The sequence below is a fragment of the Podarcis vaucheri genome (assembly GCF_965113315.1).
Source record: "Podarcis vaucheri genome assembly, chromosome: 17".
NCBI lineage: Eukaryota > Metazoa > Chordata > Lepidosauria > Squamata > Lacertidae > Podarcis > Podarcis vaucheri.
This window is the reverse complement of record NC_138755.1, coordinates 41,855,284-41,873,739: the sequence shown is the minus strand read 5'-3', so window position 1 is coordinate 41,873,739 and position 18,456 is coordinate 41,855,284. Positions and strand designations below refer to the sequence as shown.

The 18,456-nt window shown below is 46.6% G+C and overlaps 1 protein-coding gene across 1 annotated transcript; it reads left to right on the top strand.

Annotated features, from left to right (window-relative positions):
* The first annotated feature begins 3,530 nt into the window (after positions 1–3,530).
* Positions 3,531–15,684, top strand: TRIM45 (tripartite motif containing 45). The gene is made up of 7 exons (XM_082206093.1): positions 3,531–3,668; positions 5,027–5,514; positions 6,757–7,490; positions 9,250–9,379; positions 12,109–12,223; positions 13,730–13,856; positions 15,408–15,684. The coding sequence occupies exons 2-7, from the start codon at positions 5,030–5,032 to the stop codon at positions 15,557–15,559; spliced, it is 1,743 nt and encodes a 580-aa protein (XP_082062219.1). The 5' UTR covers positions 3,531–3,668; positions 5,027–5,029; the 3' UTR covers positions 15,560–15,684.
* The last annotated feature ends 2,772 nt before the right edge of the window (positions 15,685–18,456 follow it).

Sequence of the window (18,456 nt, the reverse complement as noted above, 5' to 3'; positions counted from 1 at the left end):
TTTTCCTGCCCATTTGTCCTGAAAATAGTGGTTTTCCCAGTAGTGATGTATGGAAGTGAGAGCTGGACCATCAAGAAGGCTGATCGCCGAAGAATTAATGCTTTTGAATTGCGGTGCTGGAAGAGACTCTTGAGAGTCCCATGGACTGCAAGAAGATCCAACCTCTCCATTCGGAAGGAAATCAGCCCTGAGTGCTCACTGGAAGGACAGATCCTGAAGCTGAGGCTCCAGTACTTTGGCCACCTCATGAGAAGAGAAGACTCCCTGGAAAAGACCCTGATGTTGGGAAAGATGGAGGGCACAAGGAGAAGGGGATGACAGAGGACGAGATGGTTGGACAGTGTTCTCGAAGCTACCACCATGAGTCTGACCAAACTGTGGGAGGCAGTGGAAGACAGGAGGGCCTGGCGTGCTCTGGTCCAGGGGGTCACGAAGAGGAGGACACGACTAAACAACTCAACAACAAAGCACATGGTAGTAATAATAATAATAATAATAATAATAATAATAATAATTTTATACCCCACCCATCTGGCTGGGTTTCCCCAGCCACTCTGGGTGGCTCCCAAAAGAATATTAAAAACAGAACAAAACATCAAACATTAAAACCTTCCCTAAACAGGGCTGCCTTCAGATGTCTTCGGAATGTCAGATAGTTGTTTATTTCCTTGACATCTGATGGGAGGGCGTTCCACAGGGTGGGCGCCACTACTGAGAAGGCCCTCTGCCTGGTTCCCAATGCAAATTAACTATTAGGTATGCTGTGGATGGGGGCCATTTCCCACCTACCCCCATCTTCCTGGTCAGTTGGCAACAATATGCAAGCAGACATAAGGAAGATAAAAGGTAGAGGGACCCCTGACCATTAGGTCCAGTCGTGACCGACTCTGGGGTTGCGGCGCTCATCTCGCTTTATTGGCCGAGGGAGCTGGCGTACAGCTTCCGGGTCATGTGGCCAGCATGACTAAGCCGCTTCTGGCGAATCAGAGCAGCGCACGGAAACGCCATTTACCTTCCCGCCGGAGCGGTACCTATTTATCTTCTTGCACTTTGACGTGCTTTTGAACTGCTAGGTTGGCAGGAGCAGGGACTGAGCAACGGGAGCTCACCCCGTCATGGGGATTCAAACCGCCGACCTTCTGATCGGCAAGTCCTAGGCTCTGTGGTTTAACCCACAGTGCCACCCGCATCCCTCATAAGGAAGATAAAAGGTAAAGGTACCCCTGTCCGTACGGGCCAGTCATGACCGACTCTAGGGTTGTGCGCTCATCTCACTTAAGAGGCCGGGAGCCAGCGCTGTCCGAAGACACTTCCGGGTCACATGGCCAGCGTGACGAAGCTGCTCTGGCGAGCCTGCACCAGCGCAGCACACGGAACGCCTTTTACCTTCCCGCTAGAAAGCGGTACCTATTTATCTACTTGTACTTAGGGGTGCTTTCGAACTGCTAGGTGGGCAGGAGCTGGGACCGAACGACGGGAGCTCACCCCGCTGCGAGGATTCGAACCGCCAACCACACGATCAGCAAGTCCTAGGCACTGAGGTTTTACTCACAGCGCCACCCGCGTCCCACAGCTATGGATAAAATCTGAATGCTTTCTGAACTGGGAAGAGGGTGAGGAGGGAGGTGCCAAACCCTGTCCCTTAAGTTGTCAGTTAAAAAATAAATCACCCAACCAACCCGAACTATTTTTCTACCCACAGTGAGGTAAAATAAGGAGCTAGCATTTTCTCCTGCAAGTGAGGAAGCAGGTGGACAGTAGTGGTTTTAACTGGAAACGTGGCCCATGACTAAAAAGTTAGGTGTCTCCTCACCCCTAAGTGCTGTATATTTGGATTAAAAGTTGAAAGGCTGCATTAAAATAGAAATTGCCACCAACATTTGGAGATACTTATTGTGCACCCGACCACCATGTCTAGTTTAACCCTCTGTTTGTTCCCTTTGCAAAGCCCAACATGGAAAATTATAGATACTTCTGACGGGAACACTTGCATTCTGTGCATGGGCAGAGGAACCACAGTTCCATTAAGTTCTTTTCTGCAGAAAGCAGCAACACAAAGGTTACTCTATCTGCCAGCTTCCCTGGACAAATGAGCCCGTATCCGGTGCCCAAATGTGCTGAAGCACCAAGGTGATTTCAGGAGACAACGATGCAGAAAAACTATTAGGAAAATGGGGAAGCTGTTTGGCAAAAGTGTTACTAAAAGGCATAGATAAATGAGATTGAATTCTCATTGGACAGGAAGATTATACATTCATTCATTCATTCATTCATTCCATGTATGACCTCCCTTTCTGCATAGAGCACTAATAACAGTTAAAATTAGGAAATAGAAGAGTGTTTAAAAGAGCACAATTCAAAGTGTTGGTGCTGACCTTTAAAGCCCTAAACGGCCTCGGTCCAGTATACCTGAAGGAGCGTCTCCACCCCCATCGTTCTGCCTGGACACTGAGGTCCAGCGCTGAGGGCCTTCTGGCGGTTCCCTCCCTGCAAGAAGCCAAGTTACAGGGAACCAGGCAGAGGGCCTTCTCTGTGGTGGCACCCGCCCTGTGGAACGCCCTCTCATCAGATGTCAAGGAAATAAACAACTACAATACAGTGGTACCTCGGGTTACATATGCTTCAGGTTACAGACTCCGCTAAGCCAGAAATAATACCTCGGGGTAAGAACTCTGCTTCAGGATGAGAACAGAAATTGTGCAGCAGCGGGAGACCCCATTAGCTAAAGTGGTGCTTCAGGTTAAGAACAGTTTCAGGTTAAGAACGGACCTCCAGAACGAATTAAGTACTTAATCTGAGTTGCCACTGTGTTCGGGTAGAAGGTGTTCACTAACACGATCCAGAAGGAAGGCTGGCATGCATTAAGAAGCGCAGCACAGTGGTACCTCGGGTTACGTACGCTTCAGGTTACAGACTCCGCTAACCTAGAAATAGTACCTCGGGTTAAGAACTTTGCTTCAGGATGAGAACAGAAATCGTGTTCTGGCAGCATCGGGAGGCCCCATTAGCTAAAGTGGTGCTTCAGGTTAAGAACAGTTTCAGGTTAAGAACGGACCTCCGGAACGAATTAAGTACTTAACCCGAGGTGCCACTGTATCTGACTTTTAGAAGACATCTGAAGGCAGTCATGTTTAGGGAAGTTTTTAATGTTTCATCTTTTATCCTGTTTTTAATATCCTGCTGGAAGCCGCTCTGAGTGGCTGGGGAGACCTGACCAGATGGGCAGGGTATTATTATTATTATTATTATTATTATTATTATTATTATTATTAAGATATTCCAGCCGTTCAGCCTTGCTTCGCCCCCCCACTCTTTGTGTAACCTGATGCGCCCCAGCGACGCGCCTTCTCGCCCTTAACCCTCCACTCAATCCCAGCCCCCGCCCCACTTTTCCTCCCCAGCCAGCCATGGGCTGCCTCGCTGGCGCCGCCACCCTCTCTCTCCCACATTCTCCAGAGATCTCCAGAGATCCCCAGATCGCGTTGCCAAGGCGCGCCTGGCCGTGCGTAAAGCAGGGCGCAGCTGCTCCGTGCGTAACCAAGTGAACGCTTTCTCTTTCCAGGGGAGGGCAGCAAGGAAGGAAGGAAGGAAGGAAGGAAGGGAAGGGAAGGAAAAGGGGCAGCTGACGGGCCTGAAAACTCCCCGAGAAGCCCCCGCCACTTTCCGAGGTAAGGGGGGTGGAGGAACAACTCCGGGGGGGGGAGCGAAGCGGAGAGAGACTCCGCCTGGAGAATCTGTTCTCTTGGCGCATTTGGCGACACCCAAGGAATGGGGAACGGTGGAAACGAAAGGGCGAGGGAGAAGCGAAATGCCACTTTATTTCGGGCGGAGAGGAGGGGAGCCAAGGGCTGAGTCGCTCCCCCCGGGAGAGGGCAGGGCGCTGGGTTGGTGGAGGCAGGGGCCGGACCTGCGTTGCCTCGGTTCAGGAGGAGATCGGCCCTCGTGGACTTTGTCCAGGGTCAGGAATGGAGTCCTCTGTGCCCCTCGGGTCTCCTGCAATTGAAAGGACAGATCACAGTTGGAGGCAGGGCCGGGAAAAGGGAGTGTGGCGCAAGCCATCTCGCAAATTCTGCTCTGTGCGCTTATGAAATGGTCAAAATAAAGCAAAGACAACGCTTTGTGGCTTCTTAAGGACAGTATGGCATGATCATTCGTGGGCTAGAGCCAATTCTAAATGAGAGACAGTTTGGCCAACTCAGGGCTTTCCTTCTGGGATAAGAGACTCAATCCCTTCTGACTCCCAGTGTAACCAAAGCTCTTGTGACATAAGGGGGCAATTAGTTTTGTTCAAGGCTGTCTTCAGATTTGCAGCATTATTATCACACACACACACCGTGACATACACCCAGCTTTATTCTGAGCACAAATACGTCAATATGAACTTAGCGCAGCAAGAACATTTGTGGAGTGGTTCGAATACCATTAGAGAGTTATAGAATGTGCTGTTTCTGTAGAGACGGATATGGGAGAGACATGTTTTGTTGCAGCTGGGGCAGATGCAACGTGGTATTTCTCTCTCTCTCTCTGCTTCTCCCAAGCACTCATTCCTCCTCTGGGCACTGCTATGGATACGCAATCTATCTGTCTCCAGGCACTGAGGTTGTCTGCAAGGGATTTCCATACGGCAGGGTTCATGTCACATTTGCAGACATCTTTGTAACTGCCTGAAGCCAGCTTTTTCATTAATATTTTGGGTGAAGCATGCCTTGCTGTAAATAGAGTGGAATAACCTGGGACTTTGAGGCTTCTTCCTTTTGTAGGGTGGGGGAATACTTTATTTGTATTTCCTCCTGTTTTTAAAGGGCAATAATGATTTTCTGATCGTATTGTGTATTAATTCTTCTTATTATAGGAATATTGGGTGGTTTTTTTATTTTTATCATCTATTTTGTGGTTTTATATCTTGATTTTATTCTGTGAAGCGACCTGAGACCTCCGGGTATAGGCTGGTATATAACTTCAACAAATAATACTAATAATAGTACTAACAATTGTTATTAAAAAGTTATTGTTCTTTGTTTTCCAGGAGATGTCTAACACTCAGGGTTTACAAGGGGAGCCGACTAGCGTGCGCAAGGCCCTTCCTGAGGCAAAGGAATGTTCCAGAAGCAAGTGCCCCCTTTGCGCTCAGCTCTTCTCTGCCCCTAAAATACTACCTTGTTTACACACCTTCTGCACAGCTTGCCTAGAGCAGCTGGAGCCCTTTTCAGACCTGGGCTTGCCAGGCGAAGACTCAGACTCGAGTTCAGAAGGGCCTTGTCTCCAGAGCTGCCGCCAGCCGCCATCGCCGCTGCTCAGCCTCCTCTGTCCCGTCTGTGATGCTGAGGTAGATTTGCCACCAGGAGGGATCAAAGACTTGACCACCGATCACATGGCTCTGAAAGAGGTGCTATTGGAGACCTTGCAAGGCGATGGCCTTGGCTTAGCATGTGACCTCTGCGTGGATGGAGAAGCCGTGAAGCACTGCCAGGCCTGCCGGGTCTGCCTTTGCCAGTTTTGCTGCCAAGCTCACAAGTACGTGTCCTGCCCAGACAGTGCTATAGAGTCACCCTACATACCATATTTTTTGCTCTATAAGACTCACTTTTTCCCTCCTAAAAAGTAAGGGGAAATGTGTGTGCGTCTTATGGAGCGAATGCAAGCTGCGCAGCTATCCCAGAAGCCAGAACAGCAAGAGGGATTGCTGCTTTCACTGCGCAGCGATCCCTCTTGCTGTTCTGGCTTCTGAGATTCGGAATATTTTTTTTCTTGTTTTCCTCCTCCAAAAACTAGGTGCATCTTGTGGTCTGGTGCGTCTTATAGAGCGAAAAATATGGTAATTTTGTGGTACCTTCCTGCCTTTTATGCCCATTTTACAATCACATTAAATAACATGCAGGAGACTTGAACAGCCCCCCCCTTTTATCCTTTAAACTGAACAACAGAATTGGAAGGCAGTGAAAAGGCTACAGAAAGTGGGGTAGACCCTTCACTCCCTGCCATTTCACTACTTCAGCTGCTTTCATGCCTGCAGGTAAAATGATATACAGTGGTACCTTGGGTTACATATGCTTCAGGTTACAGACTCCTCTAACCCAGAAATAGTACCTCGGGTTAAGAACTTTGCTTCAGGATGAGAACAGAAATCGTCCTCCGGCAGCGCAGCAGCAACAGGAGGCCCCATTATCTAAAGTGGTGCTTCAGGTTAAGAACAGTTTCAAGTTAAGAACGGACCTCCGGAACGAATTAAGAACTTAACCCAAGGTAGCACTGTAGTATCCTTTTTTCTTTTATACTGCAGGTGCAGTAGGTCTTTCAGGACCAGTGGTCCCAGCGGCCACTCCCAGTCACCAGTCTGGCAGTTGCATTCTGGATTAGTTGTAGTTCCCAAGTCACCTTCAAAGGTAGTCCCATGTAGAGTGCATTGCAGTAGTCCAAGCAGGAGATAACCAGAGCATGCACCACTCTGGCGAGGCAGTCCGCAGGCAGATAGGGTCTCAGCCTACGTACCAGATGGAGCTGATAAACAGCTGCCCTGGACACAGAATTGACCTGCACCTCCATGGACAGCTGTGAGTCCCAGGCTGCGCACCTGGTCCTTCAGGGGCACAGTTACCCCACTCAGGACCAGGGAGTCCTCCACACCTGCCCGCCTCCTGTCCCCCAAAACAGGATTACTGTCCCGGTGTGTGTGAGTAGGAATGGTTTTTCTTGTGCTTTGTGGATGTTCTTTTCTGGGATGCATAGACGGCTGAACTTTGCACCTTACTCTTCTAGGCGGCAGAAGAAAACCGCTGCCCACCCTGTGGTGGAGCTTCAGGACTTGAAGGGCTACGCCCACATGGAGAAGGCCATCCAGTGCCTTTTGCACCCTTCGGAGGAGCTGACGCTCTTCTGTGAGCAGTGCGACACGTCTGTGTGCCAGGAGTGTGTGGTGGGGACACACCGGCAGCATCCCTACAATCTCACCAGTAACGTTATCCACAAGCACGGAGATTCCATTCGGGAACTCTTGAAGATCACCCAGCTGAATATGAGAACTCTGGAAGGCGCGCTCAGCCGAATTGAAGAGGTGGGCAGCGCCCTCAGCAGCCACGTAGAAGCCGTGGCTCGAGAGATCTGCGCTTTTGCAGACGGGTACGTGAAAGCCGTCGAAGAGCACCGAGAGCGGCTGCTCAAGTTTCTGAACGAACTGAAGGTCCAAAGGGAGAGCCTGTTGCATTTGCAGAAAGCGCAGCTGCTCCAGCTGCTCCTGGATATGCAGACAGGAGTGGAATTCACTGAGCACCTGCTCACCAACGGCTCGGACCTTGAGATCCTCCTTACCAAAGGGGTGGTGGAGAACCGCCTGAGCAAGCTAACCAGCGTGGACTGCAATATCCACCCTCTTGCGGACGACAGAATCCACTTCTCTCCTCAAAAGAAGGCCGGCGTATACCATGGCTACGAAATCTTTGGGGCCGTTCTCAACAAAGCAGCTCATCCAGCCAAGTGTGTCCTGCAAGGAGCAGGTAAGGGGGTGGTTTGTAGCAGCATGAAAACATTATAAGATGCTCCACATCCAGTTGTGGAGCAGAGCACAGCCATCGTGGCCAGTAGCCATCAAGAGTGCTTTCCTCCGTGAATTTGTCTAATCCTCTTTTAAAGACATCCTAACTGGTGGCTTGGGACGTGGGTGGCACTGTGGGTTAAACCACAGAGCCTAGGGCTTGCCGATCAGAAGGTTGGCAGTTCGAATCCCCGCAATGACGGGCTGAGCTCCCGTTGCTCAGTCCCTGCTCCTGCCAACCTAGCAGTTCGAAAGCACGTCAAAGTGCAAGTAGATAAATAGGTACCACTCCGACGGGAAGGTAAACGGCGTTTCCGTGCGCTGCTCTGGTTCGCCAGAAGCAGCTTAGTCCTGCTGGCCACATGACCCGGAAGCTGTATGCCGGCTCCCTTGGCCAGTAAAGCGAGATGAGCGCCACAACCCCAGAGTCAGTCACGACTGGACCTAACGGTCAGGGGTCCCTTTACCTTTACCTGGTGGCTACCACTGCCACCGTAGGAAGGCTGTGAACCTGAGAATGTCTTTCTTTTTTTAATAATCATTTTTATTAGTTTTCAATTACAACAATCCAATAATAGCTTCATTATATCAAGGCCAAATTATAATACAATTAATAATGCCAATCATTGAGATGCCAAGTTATACAATTTAGGTGCCCCCCCCCCCGCATGCTAGAATTAATGGTTTGATGATTTTCTTTATTTCTGCGTTCGAAGATCTTATAACTTTCAATCACGCTCCAGTCCAAATCCCAATCCCTTATATCGCAGCTGCAGTTTTAGTGACTTCCATTTGTGGCTAAATATCTCTATTTGGTTTTTTGTCGTCAAAATACACTGCAGACATCTGATCTCCCTGGAGACGAAAAGATGTGACTATAGACAGCTCTGCCTCCTTTTTTTTATCAAATGTTTTGTGCCACTGGGGAAGTGGTAATTCTGTATTGATTTGTTTTGGATGTTTGTATGTGAAGCCAATAAAAGGTTTGATGTATTGACACATTGAATGATTTCTACGCTTACAGCTGAAGCATTCAAACTCTCTCCTTCCTGTGTGTGGCAATTATTCTGTCCATAGTGTTTCTTCCTGTCCTTGTAAAATATTATATCTATCTTTTGTCAGCTGTTGCTGTTCTCCAGCATGCCTTGGGCAGAGCTAGTGTCCCATTGTTCTTTCAGAAGATCTCTAACCTGAGAATGTCTTTACACACGTCTGTTTAAATGCAGGATTGTAGCTCAGAGGCAGAGAACATGTTTTGCATACAGAGAACAACACCTGAAATTCAGTGCCAGAAGCCTTGGACAGTAGTGAGGAAGAAAGGGCAGAGTCATTTAAGGGAGGTGAAATATACTCAGAGTCGAGAGTGGATTTCATGCTCTTTATGCAGCTCATGGTGGTGAGGGGGGATGGAAGTCTCCTCAAAGTATCTGCTTTATATACATTATTTACACAATGGGCTGCACGTGATTGGCTAATTCCAGAATTCTCCTGTAGGCCAATCAGGTTGTGGATTCACTTCCATCTGGAGCTGGATTGGGTGGCTCCTGCAGACCAATCATACTGTTTCATTGTTCTAGGACCAATCAGACTGCTGCATTCTGAATCCTATTGTTCTAGGACCAATCAGACTGCTGCATTTTGGATCCTATTCAACTGAGTACATAACAGGAGGACAAGACTCTTCACATTTGCTTCCCAATTCCTCTGCTCTGCTTTTCCAGATCTCGGCAGCACTCATCAGAACGAGCCAGCCGGCTTCACTCTGGTCTGCAAGGACGCTTCCGATGAGCAGATGGACAGAGGAGGGGAGCCCGTCCGGGTGTCCATTTCCCATAAAGACAGGAAGGATTGGTTGGTAGCTATTCTGCAAAGTGTTGTCTGCTTCGGTCTGTTTTGTGTTTCCTTTTAAGAGACCCTTCGCAAGCACATTCATGAGCACGAAAAGGGTAAGGAGGTGAATTGCCAGAATCAGAACAGTGGCGGAAGAATTGTACCTGAGAGCCCAGGTGAAGGGATGCATGCGGATTTGCGGCAGCCTGCGTTGATTTAGGAGTATATGGGCACTTGAATAGTGAATAAACGGGAAGACATGAGCCTCAGCCAATGAGGAGTGACTTGCATCTGGTGGTTGTAGCAGGTCCAGATATTCAGTTGCATAGTGGCAACTGGAACACCTGAAAACTAGGAAGATGGGATATGTATATATGCCTTTGCCCAGTGCTTTTTTTCTAAAAAAAAATATGTTTAGGGGCAATCTCCTTTTCCTACTCATATTGAAATCCTGCCCCTCAATGAGGCCAAACTTATATTCACAAAATGTTTAGGGGTATGCGTACCCCCAGAAAAAAAGCACTGCCTTTTCCCTATTTTAGCCTCTCTTGCCTATTTTATTTCACTTTAAATATGTTGTAAACTGCCTCAAGATCCTGATTAATAATAATAATAATAATAATAATAATAATAATAATAATAATAAAATTTATTATTTATACCCTGCCCTTCTGGCTGGGTTTCCCCAGCCCACTTTGGGCGGCTTCCAACAAAGATTAAAAATACATTAAATTAGTAGGAAAGGCATAAAGACTCCAAATTAATAGATATTAGGCATTTCCCTTCTGTCTTTCCAAAAGGAATCTTTGCTGGTGGCAGGCATGTTTGTCTCCTTCTGTGAGTCGCCCTCTGATAGTAGCTGCTCCTGTGAGTAAACCAGTCCTAGGCATTGCCATGGGTTGAGGTAAGCTGGCTGTGATGAGCAGCTCCCTGAGTCTCAAAGAGCTGGATGACAACCTTAAAATTGGATTAAGTCCAGTTTCTGATGGAAACACTCCATTGTGAGACTTACTAATTTAAGGCTTTCATCAATTCAATCTATTTCTATCACATCTTTCAACCAAAGTATCCAAATCGGTCCATCAGACCTTTTGGTACAACAGCAAGACATTATAAAGGTTTTCAGAGAACTGTGGCCCAAATACAAAAAGTTCCCATATATTCAGAAGTATAAAGTCTTCCTCTAGTGTATTTAAAAAGCCCCATAGATTATATCAAATTTGCTGGACTCTGGAGTTGCTTTATACTTTATTCTTCAGTCTACTAATTCCCAAGCATGTCATGCCTTTAATGAGCTGGATTCTAAATGTGTTTAACATTCCAGCAGGGTAATTCATTGCAGATATGCAAAAAGAAAACTTGTTGTTTCACAGCTTGTTCAAAGCTGGTTTCTGAGTTCAGGTTTACAGAGCAGTGTTTTTGTGTCTAAGGAATTTGCAGTCATTTAAAGTTCCTGAAGAAGGAATCTTGTGATTTGACATGCATAGAGAAGCAACAATAAGTACCCCTTTGTCCAATCTACCACACGGTGCCAAATTCCTGTAAATCAATTATTGGGGACTGGGGACTTGGTTAAAATATTCACTCAGGGCAGATAGGAAAGGAGCACTCAATCCTTTCCTAGTACAGTGGTACCTCGGTTCTCAAATGCTTTGGTACTCAAACGCCGAAAACCCGGAAGTGAGTGTTCTGGTTTTGGAACGTTTTTTGGAAGCTGACTGTCCGATGCAGCTGTCAGCTATTGTTTCCAGGGCACCTGCACCAATCAGGAGCTGCACCTTGGTTTTTGAACATTTCAGAAGTCAAACGGACTTCCGGAATGGATTAAGCTTGGCGCTTTTGTTTTTGCTATTTATTTTGCGTTTTTGTTTTTGAGGCTTTTTCGGTTAATTTGTTTTTGTGACTGTGTGGATAATTATCATCTACAATACAGTCTTATTTAATTTATAGTATAGTACATTGATGATTGCTTTCATTTTATGGACCAATGGTCTCATTAGATAATAAAATTTCATGTTAAATTGCCGTTTTAGGGGTTGTTTTCAAAAGTCTGGAACGGATTAATTTGTTTTGCATTCCTTTCTATGGGAAAGCGTGCCTTGGTTTTGGAACACTTTGGTTTTGGAATGGACTTCCAGAACAGATTAAGTTTGAGAACCAAGGTACCCCTGACCATTAGGTCTAGTTGTGGCCGACTCTGGGGTTGTGGCCTCATTTCGCTTTATTGGCTGAGGGAGGCGGCGCACAGCTTCCGGGTTTACCTTCCCGCCGGAGCGGTACCTATTTATCTACTTGCACTTTGACATGCTTTCAAACTGCTAGGTTGGCAGGAGCTGGGACTGAGCAACGGGAGCTCACCCTGTCGCGGGGATTTGAACCACCAACCTTCTGATCGGCAAGTCCTAGGCTCCGTGGTTTAACCCACAGCGCCACCCGCGTCCCTCCAGTCACCAGTAGTATACTTCAAATCCAGTCTTCATTTCTGCTTTACAGCAATGTCCTGATTCTGACACACAGGTCTACCACCATCAGATTGACTCTTCAGGTCCTGAAGTTGGAAAGAAGTTCATCAGTGGTTCAGAAATACCAGTTGTGGGATATCCTCAATTCTATTAAGCAACTCGCTACTTGAGACCTCTTAAAATAATCACCAACTTCATCAGTCACTGGATCAAAGTCTCTATACAAATGTCTTCTTTATTTTTGCATGCCAAGCAATTATTTTTCTTTCCTCTCTGTCTTCAATCCAGTGTCATCAAGGCCAGTGTAAGTGACAACCAAGATGGGACATACCATATTTCTTACATCCCTGAGGAACCGGGCAAGTACAAGGTCTGCGTCTTTGTCAGAGGTCAACATGTACAGGTAACACTTTCTGCTAGCTTTTGTGGGTGTGGCTGATTTTGGAGAGTCGACCAAGAATGAGCAGACCTATGGCCAGAGCAGAAAAGGAGAGAGAGGAGAGAGGAGTGAGAATTGGAGCTTAAGGCACTTCTGAGCTCAGCGCCCGCCCAGGGATGGGAATGGCTGAGAATGGCTGAGGAGCCTCAGCTGGCTTGAGCTTCAAGCTATCAAAGGGGAGTCAAGACACTTCTTCCTCAAACCTGGCTTTGAGTGTCACTGCCTTAGGTGAATCCACTGGCCTTTAGGGGGACAGAACATGTTCCCTCCATTTTCATTGGTTTGAGGGCTTTGGAAACATCTAAAGGCTTTCGCCTTTCATTGTCGTGAAGAAAGTGTACATGGGGAAAGTGTTGACAAGTTTGATTGTCAGAGAACCACAACAACGTAAGTTGGCCCAGAGGGTACATACCTACTTTTGGACACAACACAGCATAATTTATACAAACACTTTAATAAATACATAGTGTGATTGTGTGCAAAGGACTATGACCCTGCAGGCATTACACACATATACAGTGGAATCTTGGTTTTCGAGTGACTCGGAAGCTGAACGTTCTGGTTTTCAAACGCCAAAAACCTGGAAGTCATTGCTTCCATTTTTTAACAGGCCTTGGAAGTCGAACGGCTTCTGAGGCACATTTCTCAACTGAGTTTGCCGACCGACCGTTGCTCCTCAGTTGTCGAACGTTTCAGAATGGTCTTCCAGAACAGATTACGTTCGACAACCAAGGTTCCACTGTATTTAAGACTGGTACACATTACTCTAGGCAGAGGGCCTTCTCAGTAGTGGCATCCACTCTGTGGAACGCCCTCTGTCAGGTGTCAAGGAAATAAACCGCTATCTGACTTTTAGAAGACATCTGAAGGCAGCCCTGCAGAGGGAAGTTTGTGTTTTAATTTGTACTGTGTTTTAATTTGTTGGAAGTCACCCAGAGTGGCTGGGGCAAACCCTGTCAGATGGGTGGCATAATAATAATAATAATAATAATAATAATAATAATAATAATAATAAATAATAATAATGTAGTTGTTATACTGTTTCAGAAAATGGTTGCTAGTCCTTTCCCCCACTCAAAGTAAGTGTAAGGCCTGTAATAACACCTGCTGCTGCTGCAACCTTTGATGTCGTATTATCCTCTAGTATGACATGCATAGGGACGCAGGTGGCGCTGTGGGTTAAACCACAGAGCCTAGGACTTGCCAGTCAGAAGGTTGGTGGTTCGAATCCCCATGACGGGGTGAGCTCCCTGGCGGGAAGGTAAACAGCGTTTCCGTGCGCTCTCTGGTTCGCCAGAAGCGGCTTAGTCCTGCTGGCCACATGACCTGGAAGCTGTACGCCGGCTCCCTCGGCTGATAAAGCGAGATGAGCGCCACAACCCCAGAGTCGGCCACGACTGGACCTAATGGTCAGGGGTCCCTTTACCTATGACATGCAAATCTGTCCCTTTGGCAACTTGTTCTCTGCAGGGCTCCCCCTTCACCACGATTGTAAAGAACAAGTTCCGCCCCCACCGAGGCGTCTTCCATTGCTGCACGTTCTGCTCTAGTGGGGGGCAGAAGGCTGCTCAATGCGCTTGTGCAGGAGTCATGCCTGGTAAGTCACCCCTTTCCCATAAGCTACTGGGTCAGGCACAGTTGTCACTTTCTCTCTCTCTCTCTCTCTCTCTCTCTCTCTCTCCAGGGAACTTTTAACGGTCTACAGCAGTGGTTCCCAACCTTTTTTTGGACATGCTGCACCTAAGCGTCTCTAAAATCCTGGTGCCTGCCCCCCCCCCAATACTATATAATTCTTACTGTTCAAAAAGTGAACTCCTATTCGCATGGAGGAAGCCTGAAAGGCCATTAACTGTTATTAATAACTCATTCTCAAATTGCCTGCTGTAAAAATCAAATTGCCCCCCTGTGGGGCATGTGCCCCAAATTGGGAACCATGGGTCTACAGAAACGGGGCTTATTCGATTTATACAGCCATCAGGCTTTGCACATCGCAGAAATTAAAATTATCATGAAGACAAAGGATATATAATTTATTTCGATTCATCCGTCTTGTCTGAGAATAATTTTTACAATGCAATCCTGTGTGTGTGTACTCAGAAGTAAGTTCCACTGTGTTTACTGGGGTTTACTCCTAAGGAAGCATGTCAGGATCAAATGGCCTTTGGAGTGTTTCAAACACTTGACATGTGCAGGAGCTAGGTTGGTCTTGTTTATGCTGACAGAGTGGCTTACTTGAGCAGGTTGAAAGCAACAGTGACACTTGAATCAGGGATTCGAGTCGCACCTCAGCCCGTTAGCCACCTCCCTACACAGGATGCAAAAATGTCTCCGGCAAAATGGCCATAAGTGTAATAGCGCAGATGAAAGATTCCAGCCACCATCATTATAAAACAGACATCCAAGGTGGTAGATGGAAGGCAAAAGCTATTTTTACAGTCATAACCTGCAACATAATTTTTTTGTTTGTTCCCTGCTTTACCTTCATCTGTGTACAAGGTTGAATGTAATCTTATCTCCTCTGTTGATAAATGACCTAAGGCCAGTGGTTCTCAAACTTTTTCCTCTGGGTCACACTTTCTGAATAAAAAAATTATTGCACCACATCGAATATTTTATTGATAAGAAATACATTGGGGGGGGGAGGGGAGAGAGAAACAACTCCAAGCAGTGCTTGGTTTGTGATATAGAGCACAACAACTTTACGGGACACCCAGAAAGTAAAAACAACGCAGCTAAAGAAGAACTTGAATCATTCCCAAAATATAATTATAAACAATCCTCTTACTATGTGCCTACAATTCCCATCATCCCTGACCACTGGTCCTGTTAGCTAGGGATGATGGGAATTGTAGTCTGAAACATCTGGAGGGCCGGAGTTTGCCTGCCTCAGCATGCAGACAAGATCAGTGAGAGACTTATATTAAGTCTAGTTTGAGACAAACAAATTCTCATCTCCCCACCAGCAGAAATAAGCCTTTCTCTTTTCTAATTGCCCTTGAATCTTCCTGCCACGCTTGCCATCCTCTTCTGCCATGCCAGTGTGCAGCACACCACACCTGTGGAAAACCGCTGCCCAAAGTGCAGGAAATGGTGAGTTTACTTGGAGAGCTTTTCTAGCCTGTAAAACATTTTCTTTTCCAATGGGCAGGTGGCTATCAGGGCTGTGGTCACGGACACAAGGGCCACCCTGGCGCTCCTCACTGGTCCTGCTGTGGCAGCGTTGCTGAAGCCTCCGAGTGCTCCATTGTGCCGTCTGGCGAGACTTTGGGAAGGAGCCCCCTCAGGACCGTGGTGCTCTGAAGGGACTTCTGGCAAGGCAGCAAGGCTTCAGCCCACAAGGAGTTACTCAGCTGCACTAGTTGCCAGAGAATCTCCTGCACTGAGAAGATGAAACATGTCAAAATAAAAAAGTGCCTTCTATCCCACCTTTGCGCTGTTTGTGAGAATGTGTGTGTGTGTGTGTGTGATTGGGGCAAGCTCTGGGAATTGTATACAGTGGTACCTCAGGTTAAGAACTTAATTTGTTCTGGAGGTCCGTTCTTAACCTGAAACTGTTCTTAACCTGAACACCACTTTAGCTAATGGGGCCTCCTGCTGCTGCCGCACGATCGCTGCACGATTTCTGTTCTCATCCTGAAGCAAAGTTCTTGACCCGAAGTACTATTTCTGGGTTAGCGGAGTCTGTAACCTGAAGCATCTGTAACCCAAGGTACCACTGTAATTGACTTCTGCTCAGTTACTTTTAAAAAAATAGCTCAGTTGTTGGAACTATGCCAGGAAGTGCAAAATCCAGTTAAAGGTTTGTGTGTTTTCAAAAGCATCATTACACCCAAGGTCAAATATGATGTGTGCTCAATGCTTTCACGCTACACATGTAAAAATGAAGTTGGCAGGATCCTCCCTCTGCCCACCACAAGCTAGCTTGGCCTCTTATGGGTCTCTCTCCAACCGTTTAAAGGAGAAGGACACACTTAAAGTCTTCCTTTTGCTATCTGGCTCTTACTACTTGATATGCAACCCAAATCCTGTCCATACTTACCTGAAACTTGAAAGGTTGCATAGGACTGCAACCTGAATTTACATGCCTTTTCCCAGGTAGTTCTGGGCAGAATAAACACACTTGATCGTATCCAATTTCACATGTTCTTTCACCTCTAACTGCTTTCCTGTAAAATAACAGTCCAACTTCAGTGATGATTATCTGGAAAGTGACTTTATACATTGTGCTAAGATTTATCTGGTTTTGCAAGCTACAATAATTATGCAATCATGTCATGGCGGTTAAAGTTAAGTTAGAGATAGAACAGAGAAAGAACACTTAACTTTAAACCGAAAAAGACGCTCTTAAGGGTCAAACACCAAGGTTTTTAATTGTCAAAGTGAAATGAAATTTATTCTGTAATTATAAAAGGATGTCACATAGAGGAGGGAGAAAGGTTGTTTTCTGCTGCTCCAGAGAAGCGGACACGGAGCAATGGATCCAAACTACAAGAAAGAAGATTCCACCTAAACATTAGGAAGAACTTCCTGACAGTAAGAGCTGTTTGACAGTGGAATTTGCTGCCAAGGAGTGTGGTGGAGTCTCCTACTTTGGAGGTCTTTAAGCAGAGGCTTGACAACCATATGTCAGGAGTGCTCTGGTGGTGTTTCCTGCTTGGCAGGGGGTTGGACTCGATGGCCCTTGTGGTCTCTTCCAACTCTATCATTCTATGATTCTAGTGAGTGGAGCTGTACATCTAAAAGGGATGCAGGTGGCACTGTGGGTTAAACCACAGAGCCTAGGACTTGCCGATCAGAAGGTCGGCGGTTCAAATCCCCGTGACGGGGTGAGCTCCCATTGCTCGGTCCCTGCTCCTGCCATCCTAGCAGTTTGAAAGCACGTCAAAGTGCAAGTAGATAAATAGTTATCAGAGTATAATTCAGTACCACTTTGGCGGGAAGGTAAATGGCATTTCTGTGCGCTGCTCTGGTTTCACCAGAAGGCTTAGTCCTGCTGGCCACATGACCCGGACAAAAGTTGGCTCCCTCGGCCAGTAAAGCAAGATGAGCACCGTAACCCCAGAGTTGTTCACGACTGGACTTAACTGTCAGGGGTCCTTTACCTTTTTCTTACATCTATTGAAGTCACTCCAAACCCTTCCCATCCACCAACCAGGTATTATATTTCAACTAAGCAATTTTCAAGGGAAAGATGGCCAGTATGCTACAAACTGGAGCAATGATTTAAAATTACTGCCCCCCTTCTTTTAAAAAGCCATTTAAAAAAACAAACAAAAAACAAGCACCGAGTCTTCATTCACTCTATCACAGAATGTTGTGTATACACAGCATCAGGCCCCGGATTCAGCTACTGAAGGCAATGGGGCCCTTTATATGTCCAGCTGTCCTTTGTCAACAACAAATTGTCGCTTTTTTGTGTTGATTACATGCTATATGGTAATTTATGGATCTAATAGGTATCTAAAGCCATTTGCACATAACATGTAGGCACACTATATATAGAAATGAGCAAACCAGTGATCTTTTAGGGAGCAGGCTAGCAGGCTGGCACATGACTTACATCATACGAGCCCACACAACACAAAACACTGTTGCTATATGTAGGTTTTATTCTATTTGTTTATCTTATGTTTTGGAAATGTACATCCAGTTTTTTTTCCTTTAATTTTTTGGGGGGTCCCAAGAGAAGGGGGCCCTCAGCTAGAGCTTGTTTAGCTTATGCGTAAATCCGGCACTGGCTGCATGCTAGGAAATGTACTCCAGCCAAGAGTAGCTCAAATAGATAAACCTTTCCTGCAATTGAAGGGGCGTTTTGTATGGTGGGTTTTTATTTTATTTTGCTTAAAAGGAGAATCCAAGCGAAATTCAGCTCAAGGCCCATCATTTAATAGCGGGCTACACTGCAGGGCGATTGTCAGCCCAACTGCCAAGCTGCAATTAACTTGTTCTGTACTTGTTTAGCCCGATTCCAGATCCACAATAGGACAACGACACCGGATCCCATTACTTGGTCCCTGTCGACCTCGCCCTTCTCCCAGTTTGCAACGTTAACCGCCGGCCACACACTTGCAAGCCGCGCGCGCGCTCCTTTGCAACCGGCTGCCTTTGTTTTTGAACTAGCAGGGCCGTTTAGCAATAAATGCAATAAATAATCGACACCAGTCGAGGTCTGGGTTGGGCAGAGCATAAATTCTTGG

What these genes read in the sequence shown, in the direction of transcription:
- TRIM45 (XM_082206093.1), top strand. Translation starts at nt 5,030, where the DNA reads ATGTCTAACACTCAGGGTTTACAAGGGGAGCCGACTAGCGTGCGCAAG. An exon ending in TTTTGCTGCCAAGCTCACAA is followed by an intron (nt 5,515 to 6,756) that starts GTACGTGTCCTG and finishes TTACTCTTCTAG; the next exon opens with GCGGCAGAAGAAAACCGCTG. An exon ending in GTGTGTCCTGCAAGGAGCAG is followed by an intron (nt 7,491 to 9,249) that starts GTAAGGGGGTGG and finishes CTGCTTTTCCAG; the next exon opens with ATCTCGGCAGCACTCATCAG.